Source organism: Dama dama, chromosome 19 (genome assembly GCF_033118175.1).
Source record: "Dama dama isolate Ldn47 chromosome 19, ASM3311817v1, whole genome shotgun sequence".
Classification (NCBI taxonomy): Eukaryota; Metazoa; Chordata; class Mammalia; order Artiodactyla; family Cervidae; genus Dama; species Dama dama.
The window spans coordinates 49,530,180-49,550,336 of record NC_083699.1 but is presented as its reverse complement, the minus strand read 5'-3'; the positions used below and the strand labels follow the sequence as shown (position 1 = coordinate 49,550,336).

General features: G+C 49.0%; 1 protein-coding gene across 1 annotated transcript in view; it reads right to left on the bottom strand.

Annotated features, from left to right (window-relative positions):
* ITGB5 (integrin subunit beta 5) overlaps positions 1-20,157 on the bottom strand; it is a 108,599-nt gene that overhangs the window by 8,764 nt on the left and 79,678 nt on the right. The window contains exon 11 of the mRNA XM_061166979.1: positions 1-223. Within this exon, the coding sequence (XP_061022962.1) occupies positions 1-223 (223 nt within the window). The remainder of the gene's footprint in view (positions 224-20,157) is intronic.

Here is a 20,157-nt window from a genome sequence, read left to right as displayed (position 1 = left end):
CTCTTGGTGCTGCAGGCATCAGGGCAGGTTGGGCACTTCTCACATGTCTCCCCAAAGGCCCCTGGCTCTGTGCACTGGCACTGCCCGCAGACGCAGTGCCCACGGTCGCTGCAGATGTGGCCATCCCTGGCCTGGCACGTGCTGATGTCCGTCGAGCAGTTACAGTTGTCCCCGATATAACCTGCGTTGCACTTGCATTCTCCGCAGTGACACTCACCATGGCCTAAAAGGACACACACCGCACATCAGTGCCTGCCTGCCTGCACAAACACACAACCAAGCTGGCGCCTGCCACATGCTGGGCCCTGGGGGTGTAACAGAATGAGACATGGACTGTGCCCTCAGACTCTGACCGGGCAGACCAAGAGGGCCTGGTGCCACCACGCGGTGACAGCAGGGTGCTCAGGTGGTGCATGCAGTCCGCCTGGGCTGGACACTGGCTGAAGTCAGTCCAGAGCTTGGCCAAGTCTTGCCACGGGCCCAGGACCCCAGAGAACTTCTTCCTATCTCCCAGTTATGTGAATTACATCCCCAGGGCGTGTGGATGTGACCCCGTATGGCAAAGGAAACTTTGCCATGTGATAAAGTGAAGGATTTTGAGACAGGGGAGATTCTCCCAGATTATCCTGGGGCCCTAAGTGCCATCACAAGGGTTCCATATAGGAGTTAGGCAAAGGGGGATCTGACCGCAGAAGGTGGTGGCCATGGCCAGGAGAAGCAAGACGCTGTGCTGCCAGCTCTGAAGACAGAGGCAGCGGCCTCAAGGAGCCAGGAATGCAAGGAGCGCAGCTCTGTAAGATGGGAAAGGTGAGGGAAAGACCCTCCCTGGAGCCTTGGCAGGAAGTGTGGCCCTCCTGGTACCGACACTGTAGCCAGGGAGAACCATGTCAGACTCTGACCTCCAGAGCTGTCAGAGAACACACTGGAGTTGTCTTCAGTCACTGATTTGTGGGAACCTGTCACACCGCAATGGAAACGCACACAGTCACTGTCCCTGAGTCTCATGAGATGCTGGTTCCAGAGCTGTGGCCCAGAGCAGAACAATTCAGGAGCAGGTGCCAAGGACGCCAGCAGCTAACACTGAACTCACTACGTACGTGTCAGGCTGTATAGCATGAACTTGAGGAATTCTTACAACCATCCCCTGCTCACAAGTGATGAAAATGACACATGGAAGGACAAAGCAGCGTTGGGGGTGGCCACAGAGCCAGGACCCAGACCAGGAGTATGGCTCAAGAACCCACAGTCTGAACTTGAGGATCTGCAGCCTCTCAGGAGATAGAATAGGCCCTAATCACAAGGAGAACCAGCTCCCCTGTGCAGGAGGGACCCGATCATTCCACAGCCTCCAAGGGAGGAGGGGCCGGGCATCCCCTCCATGCTCTGCAGGCATCAAGAGCAGGGGGTTGCTGGGCTCAGAGGACTGTGTGTGCACCTGCTGGGCAGTGAGGAGTATGGGGAGCGCCAGCCTCCAGGGGGGCCTGACAGTTCATGGATCCTCTGTTCTCTGTGCTAACACAGCAGAAAGTAATGCTCTAAATGGCAGTTATTTTTTTTTTAAAGTCTTCTTTATACTACTACTGTAGCATACTTTCCTTTCTCATGCCATTCTGCTAAGACTGATATCAAAAGGACCAAGAATTTGTATTTACTGAGAATCCACAGACACACTAGCAGGAGACCAGACAGATAGGGGATGGCGTCAGATGTGGGGGGAGGGCTTGCATTCTACTCCCACTCCTGAGTCAGTTGTCCTGGTAGCTGGATCTCAGCACCTTCTGTGAGACCCCCAGCAAGTGTGATTCACAGTTCAGGTCAGGACCTAACTTCAGAGCGCCGCTTCACCCCTACTTCCTTCTTGTCCCCCTCTCTGCCCAGTCCTCACTGTAGTTCCTGGGACCTGCTGGAGACAAGTGTGGCCATCTGGAGCCAACAAGCCTCCCCCCTCCACCCCCACACACATGCGGGATCAGGACCACAGCCCAGGGATGCAGAGCCCCTGGAGACACCGCACTGGGAACAGCACTCCCACCCCCCACTTCACAGGCAGTGTCGAGGCATATGGCAGCCCTCTGGGAGAGCTGAGGAAAGCCAGGCCCAGCCAGGAGGAGGCTGCGGAGTGCAGTTTAACTGCCTGGAAGCCGGTGTGTGGTGTGTGGGCCACAGGAGAGAGCAGCACCCCCAGCTCAAAGGTTACAGGGTGGTGGCGGGGGTGGGGAGCCGAGCACACAGCTCACTCCAGGGAGGGAGGCCCGCACACCCCTCCTCTCCACCAATCCTCGAACAACCATGGCAGGCAGGAAACCACCCTCCACAGGGAAGTCTTCCCAAACGAAATGGATCCAATCCACACAGATAGCTCCCTCACTCGCCTCGGCCTCGGGACCACACTGGTCAGGAGCCTGTTTTAAATTAAAATGGTTCACTGCCAGGGTAATCTTCCCCCCAACACTTTATTATGAAAATTCCAAACCTGCAGCCAAGATGAAAAGACTGTAGTGTGAACATCCACCTATTTACCAGCTCTTCCACCGTCAGCATGTTAGCTGCTGCTCCATCACACACATCCCTCCCTCCTTCCAGCCATCCATATATTTTTAAATGCATCTCAAAGTGAGTTGCAGGTATCAGTGCACTTCAGGGGTAGGTTTTTCATTAGCTCTGGCCTCTCCAATGGCCTGTACATCACAGAATCCCATAAGGCAAAAATATCAGGAGAGGTATGGCTGGTGCCATATTTACAAGCAGCAAAGACACTACTCAGGCCAGAGGGGCTGCTTGCTTTGTTTGACCTGGTAAGTGTTGTTTTCCCTCTTACTCTGTATTTGGCAGCAATGTAACATGAACCAGATGTAACCTAACACACTGTTTTAAATTGTCAATGGTTTGGAGAAGAGGTAGTATATTATTTTTTTGTGGTGAAGTGTGGGTATGTGTGTGTTGAAAGAGGAACTTGCTCCCCATTGTGACTGAGCATCTCATGTGAAAAGATCTGCTCAATGAGAAGATAGCAAAGTTGCCAACTGCTCTGTGCTTTCCCTCATGACTGCTGATTGGCAAGTAAACCCAGCTGCCCCGGGCACATCTGACACCATGAGAACCCGAGAGCTCCAAAACCCAGCCCAAGGTCAAAGCAGTTGAGTGTGTCCTGGATCTGGGGTGTGAGTAGAGTCAGGAGTCACGGGCAGGAGAGACTAGGAGTTGGTGGTCACCGGAAGTCACCGTGGCTCTGTGCTGAGGGGCAGGACTCACGGCCAGAGACGGACGCCATCCTCGGAAGCCGCCCCGCCAGCACCTGAGCAGCAAGGACATGGAGAGGAGGAAACACTGTGCAGAGAGCCTGTGAGTGAGGACACAAAGAGCTGTGCCATTAGTCGGGGGGCCAGCAGGTGGGGGCCACGGAGGGCCACAGGACCCTGGAAAGTCTTCATCCATGGGGCTCTTTGACTTCAAACATTTGCCAGTTCCAACGCAAAGTCCCAGCAAGTCAAACTAGGAGAGAAGCCACACTTGGTGAAATGGCTGAATCTGCCTAAGTGCTGCCCTCAGGGACTCCGTATATGGCCCCAGTTTGTCCATCAGGTGGTCCATTGCCTCCCAAGACAGTGTAAAGCAGCTACAGCAGAGAGGCGTGCATGCACTTTGTCCTCCTTCACTCCCACGGCAGATCCTACCATCTAATCAGGGGAGTCTCTGCCAGGGAGCCCAGGATTAGCCTCAGAATCATCCTCGACACCGTCCTCCAAGGATGGTCTCCCAACTAGAGGAGCTGGCACACAAGATACAGCCACTTGCCATCTCAGCTTAAGCTTCCATGTCTCTTTCAGAAAGCGGGACCCATGCAGAGAGTTACAGACCATGCAAATCTGGTCACAATGTATCCTAACCCAAACATCTCAAATCCTGCAGTCAGGCCTCAACCTGCCTTTCCCTCCACCCACACGTGCAGATTTCCACATCCTCTGGTCAACCCTGGCCTCTCCTAACACCCTAGGAGGAACACGTGTTATTAAAATGACAAGGGCCACTGAGTCTCATCCCCAGGCTCAATAACCATCTATCACCAGGAGAGTTGCATGGGGAACAGGAACACGATGCTGGCTAACAGCACCCAGAGGGCCGAAGCAAGGACTCCTCATCATAACAGAGCTCATTTATAACACTTCCCCAGCACCTTGGCAGAGCGTGCTGAATTTCATGATGCCTGTTTAATACTCTGCAGACGTAAAAAATATTTTCATTACATATAGATAGGGATACTGAAGGGCATGTGAAAGCACTTTGTAGGCTGTGAATTGCTACATGTGCAAGTTATTATTAGTACCTTTGTTGGAATGATTGATAGCTAAATGGACAGGAAGTTGTAAATGTGTCTATTTATACAGAATTTCAGCTCTACAGAATTCAACAGCTTTCCATCAGCAAAACGGTGCTTGTGTGGGCCACAGGCCAAGACGCAGCCCCCTGTCTCCCTTGATAAAGTAGAATACAGGCTATTCAGAGGCAGGGGTGCCATGAAAGAGGGCAGGAAGGAGCTGCTGGAGAGGAGGGAGGGGGGCCTGTGAGGAAGCCCCAGCCAGAGCTAGTGCTCTGTAGAGGCCAACAAGGGCAAATTCGACAGTGCAGTGGGATGTGAGGGTCGAATCCAGTGACAAAGTGGTGAGGTAGGGGCCACAGAGAGCATGGCAGCTCCCACAAGGAATCCAGTTGTTCAGGGAAAGGAAGAGATGAGGAGGAAGGAGGTTGGGGATTTTAAAGAGGGGATATTTAAGCATCCTTCTGATTAGAGAGAAAGATACAGAAAAGAGAAAATCTGGTGGCAAGTGGAGGGATCAAGGGAAGAACAAACTCTAAAGAGATCACAGCAGAAAGAGACTGAGAGGGGGAACCGGAGGGGGGCGGGTGTTGAAGGGAGACTGAACAGCTTGGGGTGAGGGCCGTGGCCAGAGGAGCTCAGGATAACCCTGATCAGCTGTATGAAGGGCTGGGGGCTGTGCATACTTGTTCAAGTGTGTGAACCATGTTCAAGTGTATCCTGCACCACTGGCTATGTCACCTTGGGCAAATCCCTAAACCTGACTGATGATCACATCCTTATCTGTCAATGTGGACAATGGGAGTGTCTGTCAGAAATACTGATGCTACTGCAAATGAAGGCCCTACTGCAGCAGCTGACACAGGGCTGCCCCTGGAGCGGAGCAAGCAAGGATCAGTGCTCTGGACAGTGGTCACAGCACTGTGCAGGGGTGACCAGAAGACGGGGATGAGAAAAACTAGGGGATTGTGCAGTGGGAGGACACAACTTCAAAGGGCGGGGGAGTTCAAGGGAGTGGAAAGCAAAGATCTGCCAGGCGAAGGGTGACTGACTCAGACAGGAGACAACCAGGCCCCTTGTCCTCAGGAAAAGGAGGGGTGGACATTCCTGCATGAGGCAAAGGGTGAAGGGGAGGAAACACACCATGGGACATGGGTGACGGGCAACAGAGCAGGGATACAAGGAAACATGCAGAAACTGAGGCAGTAGAGTATGGTGGCTAACATGTGGCTTCTGAAATCAAAGAGCCTGGGTTGCCTCCTGACTCTGCTATTTGCCAGAGGTAACTGATATTTAACCCCTCTGCATGCTGGTTTCTTCCCTTTAAAATAGGGCCAATAGGGGCTTCCCTGACAGTCCAGTGGTTAAAACTCCGTGCTTCCACTGCAGGTGGAATGGGTTCCATCCTTGGTTGGAAAACTAAGATCCTGCATTTATGCCATGCAGCATAGCCAAAAAATAAAAATTCAATAAACTGTAACTTCTAATAAAATCTAGAACACTCTTTAAAAAAATAAAATAGGGCCAATAAAGATGTCTCCCTTGTAGGCTTGCTGTTATGAGTTCAATCACTTAACCTGTATAAAGCACTTAGTGTTTGACATATGGGCTTCCCTGGTGGCTCAGTGGTAGAGACTCCGCCTGGCCAGCAAGAGACACAGGTTCGATCTCTGGGTCGGGAAGATCCCCTGGAGAAGGAAATGGCAACCCACTCCAGTATTCTTGCCTGGGAAATCCCATGGACAAAGGAGCCTGGTGGACTAAAGTCCATGGGATCACAAAAGTGTCAGACACCACTTAGCGACTAAATGACAAAAGTGCTCAATTAATGCTAGCTAGCAGCAGCTTCATCATTGTTGTCACTATCATAATAAAGGGAGGGGAGGGAAGGGAAGCTTGGAGCAGATGTTCTCAGAGTTGGGAGAGGAAACACTTTCTGGGAGCTTGGATCAAAGACTGCCAGGGTTAGGGAACTCCTTGGAGGCTCACTGGTTGGGACTCAGCACCTTCACTGCCGGGACCTGAGTTCAATTTCTGGTTGGGGAACTAAGATCTGGTTAGCTGCATGGCACAGCCAAGAAAAAAAAAAAAAAAAAAAAAAGACTTCCACAGTTAGAAGCTCCCAGAAAGTGACTTAATCCACATCCAGCTCAAAGAGAGAACACTCAGGGCTTGGTGGAACTGCCCGCTGGACCCCCAAGCTTTGCTGTGGAGGCTGACACCCAATGGTGCCAAAGGTCCTGTTTTGTGTGTTTGTGTGTGTGTGGGGGGGGGGGGGGCAGTTCTAGCCTCAGCAGGACATCTGAGGCAGAGCACATGTGGCCCTCGGCTCCCAGCTGGACTCCAGTCTGCAGAGACCCAAGAGAGCCCTGGGGTGACCTCAGGGAACTTGCATGAGAGCCCTAGGGCTAGAAGAAGGAAGGAGCCAGCCTGGGACGGGGCAGAAACAGAAGCGGGTGTCTTCTCCCCATCCTGGCCCAGCCCAGGAGCAAGGGTCACCACAGACGTCAGACGCTAGGGGTACAAATCATCTCTCTCCATAGCAGGTCCAAAAATAGTTTCCATCCAGCTTGGGAACGCACTGCGCTTCCTTCGCTGATCAGCTTGCAGCCCCTCCTCTCCAGGCTGAGGAGTGGAGGGCAGCGCTCAGCTCCCTGGACTGGAAGGGTGCGTCCCTCACTGCTGTCTCTTTCTCTCCCACTGGCAGCATCCCTCCCTCACGCAAGAATATACTCTAGCTTCTGCCTCCCTCACAGCCCCCAGCACCTCGCCTCCCACAGCCCTCTGTCTGCACGTCATCTCCCCTTCTTCTCTCTCCCACTCTTCCCAGGACGGGCAGCATGTAAACAGGAAGTGGTTAAGAGAGAAAAGAAAAAGAAGGGATGTGGGCTGGAAAACCTCCGCTCATCTGGGCGATTTCCCTGCCACAGAAGCCAGGCCTTGTCTGCGGTGTGGACACCTCCGGGTGACAGCCGGGGCACAGCATCTAGAACTCTCCAACAGCCGTCTTAAAAAAAGCAGGACAATCAACTCAGAGCTTTGTGTGCCTCCAGTCCCCCGGTGTCTGTGTGACTGGGGGATCCCAAGCCACTGCGGAGCCAGAGACCGCACACAGCCCTGCCCTCCTTAGCATCAGCCAGCGTTCAGAGCCGCTCTCTGAGCCTGTGGACACAACAGCAGAAGGACATGGACACAGATATCCTGGCACTCACACAGTCTCCATGGTGAACCACGGCCAGATCTGGGCTGCTCTGCATGTGGCCAAACACACACACAGGCTTCTAAAGGGTTTGTGTCTGTGTCCGGGGCTGGGAAGGGGAAAACCCTCCTGAGAGGCACTCTTCCTGGCGCCTGGCCCACGAGCAGGTTAGGATTACATAACAGCCGAGTGTTTTCATGTCATGAGTCTGGTCCCCATGGGAAGGGCCCCGCCCACTGTCTCAGTGTTCCCCTCCATGCACTGGCTTTTGGTGCTGGAAAAAATAGAAAACACGGAAATGCACAGGACATCTCCTCAGTTCCCGCGTGAGCCATCTTGGCCTGGCTCCGGACACCTCAGCGGAAGCTAAATAAACCTCCAGGGGCAGGAGAGAAGTTGCTCTTGAGGGGTTGTGTCCTTCTCACCACGGGCTTCCCGAGCCTTGTAAACACAGCCTGCTCTTGCCAAGGATGAGTTACTGACTGGAGAACCTGCCAACTAAGGGCTGCTCCTCCCAAAGACAGCACAGCACTCCTTGCTCCACACCAACCCGGAAGCCAGCTCTACAGAGAGTCTCCTCAGACCCACTCGGCCCCACCCTGCCACTCGACTGGGAACCCCTCAGCTGGGGGCGCCTCTTCTGGACGGAGCTACTGTGCAACCTCTCCCAGCCACCTGCTGGCTCTGGCAGCGGTCCAGCCTCTTCATCAATAAAAGAGGCGCAGTGGCTCATCTATCTCACAGGATTGGGGGAATTCTCTGTTAACGTGCACTACAGGAACTATATCATGTACTGCCTGTAAGAAATTTCTAATTTCACTGAGACATCAAGTCATTAAAATCTCTTTAATAGAGAAATTTTGGGGGGTACTTACAATAGGACAGACATTGTTCTAAGCACTTAATTTGAATGTTCTCATTAACAATCCCAATCGCCCTATGTGCTGGTATAATTATTACCCTAATTTTTGCAAGTATGGAAAATGAGGCCTAGAGAAACCACGTAATTTATCCAAAGTCACAAAGCAAGTAGGAGTCAGGGCTGGGATTGGAACCACATTTGTTTAACTCTGGAGCCCTAACCACTACATGTACTGCCTCTCCAGCCCAGTCGTGACTTAGTCATGACTAAGTCATAACAATTAAAATGATACACAGGATAAATGTCCAAGGTGACCCAGGGTATTTTATAGCTTAATAATGTGCAACAGACCCATCCCCAAGGCTGGCCCTTTCAATCACTGACCATTAAATCACTCTTGGCCTCTGTTTTTCTATGTGAACAAGGGCGGTAACTAGGTGGGCTCTCCCGTCCCTCCCCTGACACTTGCTATTCCAGGTCAGAGCAGAGAGAGACTGGGACATGCTCTAGGCTAAGCTACAGGTTTTGGAATAGTAGAGGACAGAAGGCATTTGGGGTGCAAAAAATAGGATGCATTCCTTTGTGAGGATGAATAGAGAGAGTGGGCAGCCTGGAGGGGAAGTATTTGAAAAGGAGAGGTGGATGAGAATGGCTACCCAGGGGCTAGACATGGGTCTGTTTGTCTGCATGTGTGTTTGTAGGCATGTGTGTTTGCAGGCAAGTGTTTATATAAACAGACAGAAGGGAAAGAGGGAGGGAGCAAGGACGACTGTGGAGGAAGGAAGGCCTGAGGGCTAGATTGAGGAGCGTGAATTTATCCCGTAGACCCCAAATGGCTGGACAATAAACTCCCATCCCGAGAGGGAGGCTGAGTGCCTCAGCTGGACACTGCAGCATTCTCCTGGTTGAGGACACACACTGTGGTCTGCCCTTTCCCCAAGTCAGTGTCCACGTGGCCTCCTCCATCACTTCCCTAAACTGTCAACTATGTCATGACACCCTTTTGCTTAAAACTCTTCAACAGCTCCTCACCACCAAAAGCACAGCTTCCACATTTAAACTTTTGTCCCAACATACGAGGCTGTTCAAGGCCTACCTCTCGAGTCTGTTCAGCTGCCCCTGTGCCCCCAAGCACCCCAAGTTCTGGCCATTCCAAACCACTCCACGCTTCTGAAACATGCTGAAATTTAGCATATCTTTGTTTTGAAACAATTACTTTGGCTGCAGTATATATTTGTTTTTTTCTATATTTGCAGCATATATTTGTTTTTATTAAACAACTGCTTTGGTTGCAGTATGGGGAGTAGACGAACTAGGACAGTGGTAGCACAGATGCGGAGAAGACGAATTTCAAACAGAAGAGGTGAGTAGACGGACTTGGTAGTAGAAGGAATGCAGGAGTTGAGGAGATGATAGGAAAAAGGGTGATTTCCAGGTTTCTGGCTTGTACAGATGGATGAAAGGGGGGAGATAAGGAACATCAGAAGAGAACCACGGCTGGGACGAAGATCATGAAACCAGTCTGAAACGTCCTGAGACAGGTGCATTTAAGACACGCAAAGCTGAAGGGAGCTTGGGAGCAGGTCTGAGCAACCAAGCAACATGAGGGTGACTGAAGGTGTCGGTAGGGCGAAGTGCCCAAGAGACACTCCAGAGGAGCAGATGGCTAAGCCGCGCCGCAGACAACCCCGGCACTGAAAGGACAGTCAGCTGCTATTCAACATTCAGGTCAAGACGAGGGCTGAGAGGCTTAGACGTAGCAGGACACAGCCATCTGGGGCCTGGAAGACCTGTTCTGGTAGAATCGTGGGGCTGAATCCAAACTGGACTGAGGTGAGGGCTGCCTGGGAGGTAATTCGTGAAGTCGGTGGGTGCAGACAAATGGTCTGAGGAATACAGCTCTGAGTATGGAGGAGAGGAGCTCACAGTGAGGGGGGTCGGGAGCTAAGGGTTTCTCTTTTCCTTTTTTTTTTCCTTAAAGAGTCCTGAGCATGTTCTTAAGTCAAATAGAATACTTAGTTAACAGGGAGAGTATAATATACCTCACTTATCACACAGATATATTTGTTTCCTCATATGACTCATCTCATTAGCCTGCAAACCCATACAAAATCAAAAATGGTGTTTTATTTTTGCTTGCCCAATGCCTAGCATGGTGTCAGGTACAGAGTAGATGCTCAGAATATGTTGTTGGCTCTTGGCGGCTGTGAACGCCATTAGGACAAGGCTGAAACCCTGGAGAAGATATCTGATACTGGAAATTAGAAAAGGAAAAGGAGTATTATTGATGTTTAAACATGGTTCTTGAGATATTTCAAATTCTCAACAAATGCCCAAGGAACACAAGAGACTTCAGGATGACATGAGAAATAAAAATTAGAAACTCTCTTTCCTGTGGCAACACATGGCTGTGCTCAAGCAGAAGTCACAGGCTTTGCACTCACTACTGTGCCTGCACATTGTTCAGATTTCTCCAGCAAAAGGCTCTTCAGAGATGTGAACAATGATGCATCCTCAGTCCTGGAATCGGCTGCTCCTCTGTTCTTGGCTTAGTGTCAATGAACCAGCCCTGACAAGCTCAGCTGATGGTGCTTTCCAATAGGTGAGGCCCTGATACGCCCCTCACCCTTTGCCCTCATCTGCCGGACTGCATGCTGTATTCTGCATATGAGCAGTAAAATGCGACCAATACTAAGCTAACAAGATGCTGCTGCTTTAAGCTAAGCTTTCCCAAACCTCAAGATTACTTAAAGATGACAGCTCTAAATAGAAAGGGCTTCCCTGAGAGCTCAGTTGGTAAAGAATCCGCCGTGATGCAGGAGACCCTGGTTTGATTCCTGGACCACGAAGATCCTCTGGAGAAGGGATAGGCTACCTACTCCAGTATTCTTGGGCTTCCCTTGTGGCTCAGCTGGCAACGAAGATACCCACAATGCAGGAGACCTGGGTTTGACCCCTGGGTTTGACCCCTGGGTTGGGAAGATCCCCTGGAGAAGGGAAAGGCTATCCACTGCAGTATTCTGGCCTGGAGAGCTCCATGAACTGTACAGTCCATGGGGTCGCAGAGAGTCAGACCGGACTGAGTGACTGTCACTTTCACTGGCTAGAAAGTCAAGGCTCTACTGTCAAAAGCAGCAGGGCCCTCTCAAAGGACATCGCTGCCTTCCTGGTCGCAGCATCTGACTTCTCCATGCTGACGCCCAGCTGCTAAGTCCCTCTTATTACTGCTGCATTTCACACGAGGGCACCAAGGAAAGGCCTTGGTGTCTGACCCAACTCTATCAATTACAGGGAGATTAAGGCCATGGAGAGAAGACGGAAAATCCTGAGCTCCTTAATGAACTCACCTTTCCAGTTTCAAAGAAGTCTGTAATCAGCTGAATGCAATGAACCAGAGTCCTCACAGGCCCCCAAGAATGCTGACTCAGAAAGAAAAACTGAAGGCCTGTGGCCAAAAGAAACAGAGGTGCCCCAGATCAACTTCTTGAGTTTGGCTTAACCTGCCTGATCTGCCTGGCAGGCACCTGTGGGGAAATACCAACTGCGTCTGGGGAGACGTGAACTCTCTCCCCTTTCCTCTGGTCACTGCGACAGGATGACAGGGTGACTATTTTCAACCTGGGAAGCTGTCGAGCTGTTGTGGCTGGTGAACAGGTGCCATATTCCATCCTCAGCTGGCCACTGTCCAGAGCCTGGAGCAGCACTCTCAATGGACAGAGTCGGTGTGGAATGTGACATGAGTGGGCCATGCTGAAGCCTGGCTGCCAGAAGCCCAGCCAAGCCACGAGATGGCAGGAAGCAGCTGCCCAGAGAAAAGAATCCCCTGAGGGTTAGGGTAGGTGGGCTTTTCTTAGGTCAAGGCTCTGGGCCAACCACCAAAGGGGAGCGTGGCCAACATGCCAATCTTCTCAGCCACAGTCTCCCCCACAGGGCTGATCAGTAACAGCTACCTCCAACTCCCGGTAGAGGAAAACAACCAAGTGAGATCATTCACATCAAGAGCATTTTATAAATTAGAATAGGCTCACAAAGGTTCATTTAAGGAAAAGTGGGTCCAGTCTAATCAATAACAATAGCCAGACACTCACTGACTACTAAGAGGAACACTCTGTGCCTTTCATCAAGTAACAGTCATAAAAAGACGGGCACCTCGGCTGGTCTCTTGGTCCACGTGTGCCCTTCAGCCTGGTCTGCTCTCTCCTTATGTAACCCAGAGAAAACTCACTTAGCAAAACAGAGACTAAATGTTTCCTAAAATTTTGACCAAAATAAAGTGCACTTATTAGGGAAGACTCGGAAAATTGTGGGCTGCATGCTTGAGTGGTGGCAGGAAGGGCTGAACTGGTAATAGAGAGATTTGGGAAGGGTCTCAAGCTAATCAAAATGAGCAAAATTCAGCAGAAACAAGGAGGTTAACTATTTACTTGCAAGGTTCTCCAAGTCTGAATCTATAACCAAGAGTCATAAAGTGATTTAGTCCAGGTTCTGGGCCTCAGTTTCCCACAATGCAAATGGTCAGTGCAGGTAATAGGCAGCTGACCCACTGTGTGTGTGTGTGTGTTGCAGGTAATAGGCAGCTGACCCACTGTGTGTGTTGCAGGTAATAGGCAGCTGACCCAGTGTGTGTGTGTGTGTGTGTGTGTGTGTGTGTGTGTGTGTTGGCAGCAGGAAACACAGGAGGTGCAAATAATCCTACTATTTTATGCTTGCTTATGGAGAGTACAAACTAGCCTCAGTGTGTTCCCAAGGAAAAATACCTCAAGACACTATAAAGTGTGTTAAAGTAGATTCTCCTTGCATTGTTAACAATGTTTGCCTAAAGGCCAATACTGCAATGTCAAACAACATAAAATAGCAACCTGAGAAGTATATTCCTTTAGCTTAAGGATGATGGGTCACCCGATCAAGACTTTTGGGCTGGGGTTTGTGGACTGGGGTGATAGGAGGTCCCGTCCCCTGGGTCAGAGGACAATAGGCAAGGGCTCAGGAAGATGTCCAGAGGACAAGTTCGAGGGGCCTTCCAGGGATAGACCTTCCTCCTGCCCCGTGTCCTCTGACTCTTGTTTGTAGAAAACTTTAGCCTCCTCTGAGGCCTTCCCCAAGTTCCAAAGAGGAAATTTGATCAGAGAAGTGAGAAAATGCAGAAACAAAGAAATGCAGACAAGAAAAACAAAATAATAGCTTAGCCATAAAACCAAGTCAAGGACCCTTAGCTCCTCCTCAAGGGCTACTGACATCCTGACTCATATCCCTGAGTTGTTTTGCAGAAACTAAAGCCCCCACCAAGTAGAGAAAGTTGACTGCATGATGATGGTAGACCCCAGACCAGTTGAAATTCCAAAAAAAAAAAAAAAAATCATGCTACTACCTCACCATAAGCTAATCAGAAGAATGTCCACAAGCTGATCAGGCCCCCTGCAATCATCACCCCTAATGTGGTCTTTAAAAACTCTTCTCTGAAGGTCCTTGGGGAGTTAGGGTCTTTCCAGCATGAGCTGCCTATTCTCCTTGCTTGGCACCTACAATAAACACTGTGCCTTCCTTCACCACAACACAGTGTCAGTCAAATGACTCTGATGCAAGTCAGGCTCACAGACCCCAGTACCTTTCATTAACAAAACAAAAAATTTCAGGAGGTTGAACTCACTTAGAGCAACTTTCAGATAGCAGGGAGAGTTTACATCTGGGTGGAGTTCTTAGGTCAGTGTTTGACAGTCAAGAATGCTTACCCCAAAGGAAAACAGGGCTCCATCCAATCCTGCTGCACCCCACCCAAAGCACTGAGCAGCAGAGACCTACGAGCAGTTATGTAGCAGTTTCCAAAATCAAGACCAAACTCAACAGTGACAGCTCGACACTGAAAAAAGGGAACCAAAGTAGCTCTAAGAATAACAATTTCAGTCGCCAGAGGTCTCTCCTTGTTTTCAACTAAGAATGGAAAATTTCCTAATGTGTTATTCTGTAATATCAAAAAGTCAACGCCACCCAATTCTATACATGACTAAGATTTTATCTTTGGCATGTTCATGGTTTTCTTAGACTTTTCCTTTGTTTTTAAAGTTTCATTATTTCCTTCACAAGCCAAATGCCATAACCTTGGATCAGGCCTGAAGTTCAAAAGCATGTGCAGAATCCGCATCATAGGCTCTCCTATCTGCACACTTCCCTTTCTAAGTAGAGAGACAAGGGTAGAAAAGTGAGGTCCAATGTTCAGATTACTCCAGTTTTCACAGTCACTGGTAAATTGCTGCTTAGATATTTCTGGAATCTGAGCAGTGAGAAGGGCAGTAAGAAAACTCAATTCCCAGAGTTGGAACAAGAGCCCAGAGCATGGACCAAGGCAGGTTCTCCAAACGGCTTGCCAACATGCTTAACTTTCAACATCTAGCACAAGTCTGGATGGTGAAGGTAAAAGTTTAAGTGGTTCATATCCTCATTCCTCTAACCCAGAAAATTTCTGAGGGGTGGAAAATTCTAGTGACAACAAACATTTAAAAATTAATTCAATACTGTGAGCAATTCCAACTCTGTACCCCTGGCACCTGGTACAAAATGTGGCACGTGAGGAATGCTCAGTGAACTCTTCAATGAGATAAATGCAGCACTCTACCTAAAACGAAACAACCTCAGTGAGAGATCACTGTCTCAGTGTCTGCAGCTGCACTAAGATCAGATACTTATTACACGACAGTTTTTCAAAGAGCTTTCTCCAGTCTCAGGCAGCAAGACGCTGGATGACTCCAGAGCTGAGCAGTCCAGCTCATCTGTTTCACCTGGCTAGTCTGAAAGGTACATCATTTGCTTATATGACTGACTAAGCCCTACATTTTGGTACCTTGTTGTTTTTTCAAATGAACTTGAGCAACATCTGGATGGAATTTTCACACTCATATATAGTGCCTCCTTGTATTTGCAAAAAGCATCCAGGTAACCATCAAGAAACTGGATAAAGACTAATACACATGAAAAGATGTGAAGAAGTTTCTAGGCTCTCCCACCTGAGGCATGCAGTGGTAGTAATCCCACCAAGAGCCCCTTTCTTCTTGAGAAATTTAATACATCAAATCTGGGTTCATTCAAAAGGTACTTTTTGAGGCCTCTGCCATGGAGCCACATTCCCGAAGATCCTATGAGTCATTTATGGAATGTGAAATTGCAGTGCAGTGACAGAAGGTAGAGTTGGGACCACAACTCCAGAGATGGCCCTAGGATACTTACTCTGAGCGTGAAAATTATATTTCTAAAGAAAATAGTATAAACAGAGGGAGAAGCACTTTTATAAACATATCCGGATCACTGTTGCCATGGGAGGTGTTTCATTTGGCAAGAATCAGTAAGTCTAGAAGTAGGCCATAATGTCAGAGGTGCTTTTAACAGGAGAGGTTTAACACAACCCTGTGAAACCTTCTGGAAGCCATCAGCCCAGACCAGGAATCTCTGTTTGGATGCTGGCTCTGGCCACTCAGAATGATGCCACTCTCCATTTTTTTACGTCTGGGAGAAAAATGCAGTTGCCCCTTGACCTCTAATTGCCTTAATTGGCCAAATAACCTATTTGATGAAGTAAAATATGAAGTAAAATACTTAGATATACTTCTAGGATCTCACAATCACAAGACCAAAAGCATTTCTGTTCAAAATGCTATATCCTATTTGATATAAATTTTCTCAATATATGAAACCCAAGAAGTAAGCTTTTAGTAAATTATTCCACATATCCCAGTGCAGGCTTCCCTGGTGACTCAGACAGTAAAGAATCCACCTACAACGCGGGAGACCTAGGTTCTATCCCTGGGTTGGGAAGATCCCCTGGAGGAGGCATGGCAACCCACTCCAGTATTCTTGCCTACAGAATCCCACGGACAGAGGAGCCTGGCGGGCTACAATCCATGGGGTCTCAGAGAGTCAGACATTACTGAGCGACTAAGCAGTGCAGGCATTTAAGAACAGAGATTGTTGAAAGCACCAGGGTTGGGATGATTTCAACAGCTTACCATAGCAGAGTAACTCAAATCCCAGGAAATGCACTGTTTGGGTACAGAAACCAGCAAAGAATAACAAAGTTTGCACAATAACCTTTAATTACATTGAAAACAACTAAATAGACCATGCTCACGTGTTCTGTTAACAGAGGGATTCTGAAGGGTCTACACTTAAGGAGACTCAAAGGAACAGGAACCCTCACGATGGCCCTGTGGCTCTCTTTGTACTCACAGGAATGGTCCGTGGACAGAACCACTCTGAGTCATTTTGCCTCTAGAAACCAGAGGGAGAAACAGCAGCCCAGGATCCACACACATTCCCATGACAGTGTGTCACAAAAGTAACAACCAAGATGTTCAACTGCTTCAAGACCTCAGTTGGGTTTCCTTCACTACTAACTTTTGTGACGTGTAACATATCTCAAACCTGTAACCTCTTGCCTGACCCTCGGTCCTTTGTCTTGGCTGGGGCTAAGGACCAGAAGCCTCTTACAGATGGAAAGACCAGGGAGAGGTGGAAGAACTTCTCCAGGATTCCCCCGCCGGCTCTGGCCTGGCTCTGCCTCAGGCCCTATCTGAAAGTGGACCACAATCTCACGGCTCCCGCAGGCCTGGCTGCAGGGAGAAGGGCTGAGAGAATGCTGAAGTCAGCTACTTGTGAGTCTCTGAGTCAGCATCTTCAAGACCAGAACGGCTGTTGAGAAATAAGACTTCTCCCCAACAAAACCCCAAACGTAACAGCGATCTGAGAGCTTGAAACCAGAGGACTCAATTTCAGAGCGGGAGCCCCAAGCTGATCTTGGGAACAAGGAACTGGGGGTGGACCCCTCACCCACCCGCTGCTGCCTCCTGAACAAGCTGGAGTGCTTGTGGGACAAGCAGTGAGGAGCTGGGCGCTACACGGACAGGCAGACAGGGTTGCACGCATGCAGATGGGTCCTGCCTGGAGCTGGGCATCCTTCCTGGATGACCCCACATCACCCACACCTCCTGACCTCACAAACTACTGTCTCCAGGAAGACTTGGATAGCTTCAACTAGCTGTTGCTTTCCAAGTAAGGGGTGGTGGTTTCGTCGCTAAGTCGGGTCCAACTCTTGCAACCCCACAGACTGTAGCCCGCTAGGCTCCTCGGCCTGTGAGATTTCCCAGGCAAGAATACTGGACTGGGTTGCCATTTCCTTCTCCAGGGGATCTTCCCGACCCAGGGATTGAACCCACGTCTCCTACATTGCAAGGGGATTCTTTACCATCTGAGCCAGAATGTGAAGGGGTAGAGGAGGCTAATTGGGGATGCAGCAGAAAGACAGCCAAATGTTCTAATCATTGATGTGTTCAAGTAATTCAACTTCAGGTGCTTCTTAGGATATAATAAGAAAAAAAAACAAGATACAAAATTGCATACACACACACATTTAGAAAAAAATTTAGATGGGAGACCTCTTAAAGTAAGAATGTTGAAATAATGAACAACTTCTTTCTTTCCCTTCAGAATATTCTAGACCTAAGAATAATCCTCCAGCTAGCTGGAGTCATTCTCTTGACTGAGGACACAGAGGGTAAAAGAAGTTCCTTGTCTGCTTCACCAGATGGTTCAAATTAATCCTGGTCACCAAGAAGGAGACAGACAGCTCAGACTGACCACACATCCATCGACTCCCCTGTATTTTTCAAATTTTCCAATGAGGGAACAGAAGACATCCAGCTCAGCCACCCAGACGAGTTAGTGACTCAATACACCACACAGGCGGGAGCCCCAAAGGCATCCCTAACCTCCCGTTTCCTCACTCAGGGACACGTGAGAATCTCTCACTGGGGCATTTTTGGCACTTGAGGGGAAAGGACAGCATTCCATGATAATACTTGCTAATTTGTTTAAAAAAAAAAAAAAACTGCTGAAAGCCAATCACAGACACAGTCAGGTGTCTCAGAGTGTTTATGACGGCAGTCTGTCCATCCTGCCATGCAGGACTTGTGGGGAAGGTGGCCCCGTATGCACACTGGGAACGGATGCAGCTCCCAGGAGTGTGTGGCACCGATTCTTAGAGGAGCTGGTGGTCAGCAAGGCAATGTGCTAGGTGCTAAGACATGTTCTCTTACTGCTCACTAAAGTTCTGTGCCCAAAGGGACACAAGCAGCCCATGGTGGTGCTGGATTCAGGCCCAGGCCTGCCTGATCCTAAGCACTTTTCTGCTGATCCAGTGGAACCATCAAACCCATCAGGAAGAGCGGATCCCTGTTGCCTGTTCAGCATGTCAAATCCAGAGTCAGCTAGCTGACTCTTCTGTGACACCATACGTCCTGCACTTTCTAGAACATTTCCAATGTTGAGCATGCCACACCCATGTATGTGTCTCACAGTGTGGTTGCCCCTGGAGACCTCACTGGCTTTTCCTCCCCGGTGCTACCATCTGCACTTGTTTCTCCTGTGGACAGAAGGGGGGCTACACTTCTCACAGGGACAGATCATTTCTATGATCTGATTTGCTTCACATGTTTGTACTTCATCTTCCCTGCCACACTCCATGTTCCTTCTAAATCAACACTTCACCACCGGAAGACCATTCACAAAGGGATCCCAGAAGCAACAGAACATATAAAAGAATAAGAGGTAGTAGAAGAAACTACAATCTTGCCCAAAACTGTTCTGCTTACTTGATCTGCAGATGGCATGGTGTTGGACAGACTGACCTTTAAGACACATGCTATAAGACACGGTGTTTCACCAGAGTGCCACTCCCAGAACGGGAACTGCCAAACCTCCATTTAACTGTAATCCATGTAAAGTCCTATGCTTAGATTCAAAAACTTAAGTGTTCAGATGTGACACAACAGAAACTGGGCTTTGCTACAGTTCATTCAAAATATTAATCTTCAACTTTTGGTAGTCAACTTAAAATCAAATTCAACAGTACAATGTGATTGTTTAATAGAAAACAAAAGGTGAGTGTTGTTAGGAGCTGTTTATGAAAGTGGAAAGTTTAGGTCACAGGAAGCAAATGTTAGTTGAACCTGGGGCTGAGCCTCTGTTACCCAGATGACAAATAACCTGCCTGATTCTGAGAAGCATGCTTAACAAAATGACAGAGCCTCAAAGCAGGAAGAGACCTGGTATCTAGTTTGGGTTAAGAAAAGAGAACAAAAAATTTTAATATTTTGAAAAGTAAAAAAGAAAAGAGAACAGAGAAACGCAAAGTTCTCAGATGTTTAGCAGGTTGCCATGTGGAAAAGGGAGCCTAAAATGTGACCCACCGGTGGAAGTGACTGAGAAATAATTTTCTGTTTGATATAAAAGGAAACTCAAATCATACCTGTGGGAGGCAGAAGGATGGCCCTCAAAGATATGCGGAGCCTAATCCCTGGAACTTGTATCAGTGTTACTTTACAGGGTAGAAGGGACCCTGCAGATGTGATTAAGTCAAGGATCCTGAGATGGGAAGACTGGTCTGGACTATCCGGTGGGTCCAATGCAACCGCAGGGCTCCTTATAAGGGGGAGGCTAAGAGCATCAGAGCTAAACAGAGGTCAGAGAGAGATGTGAGGATGTTACACTGCTGGCTTTGAAAACAGAGAAAGGTGCTACAAGCCAAGGAATGCAGATGGTTCTGGAAGTTGGAGACGGCTAGGGATTCTCCCTTAGAACTTCAAGAAGGAACGCAGCCCTGACGACACCTGGATTTTAGCCAAATAACACCCACTTCAGACATCCAGAACCAGAATGGAATAAACTTGGGTTGTTTTAAGCCATTAAGTCTATGGAAATTTGTTACAGCAGCCATAGAAGATGATAAGTGAAAGTTGC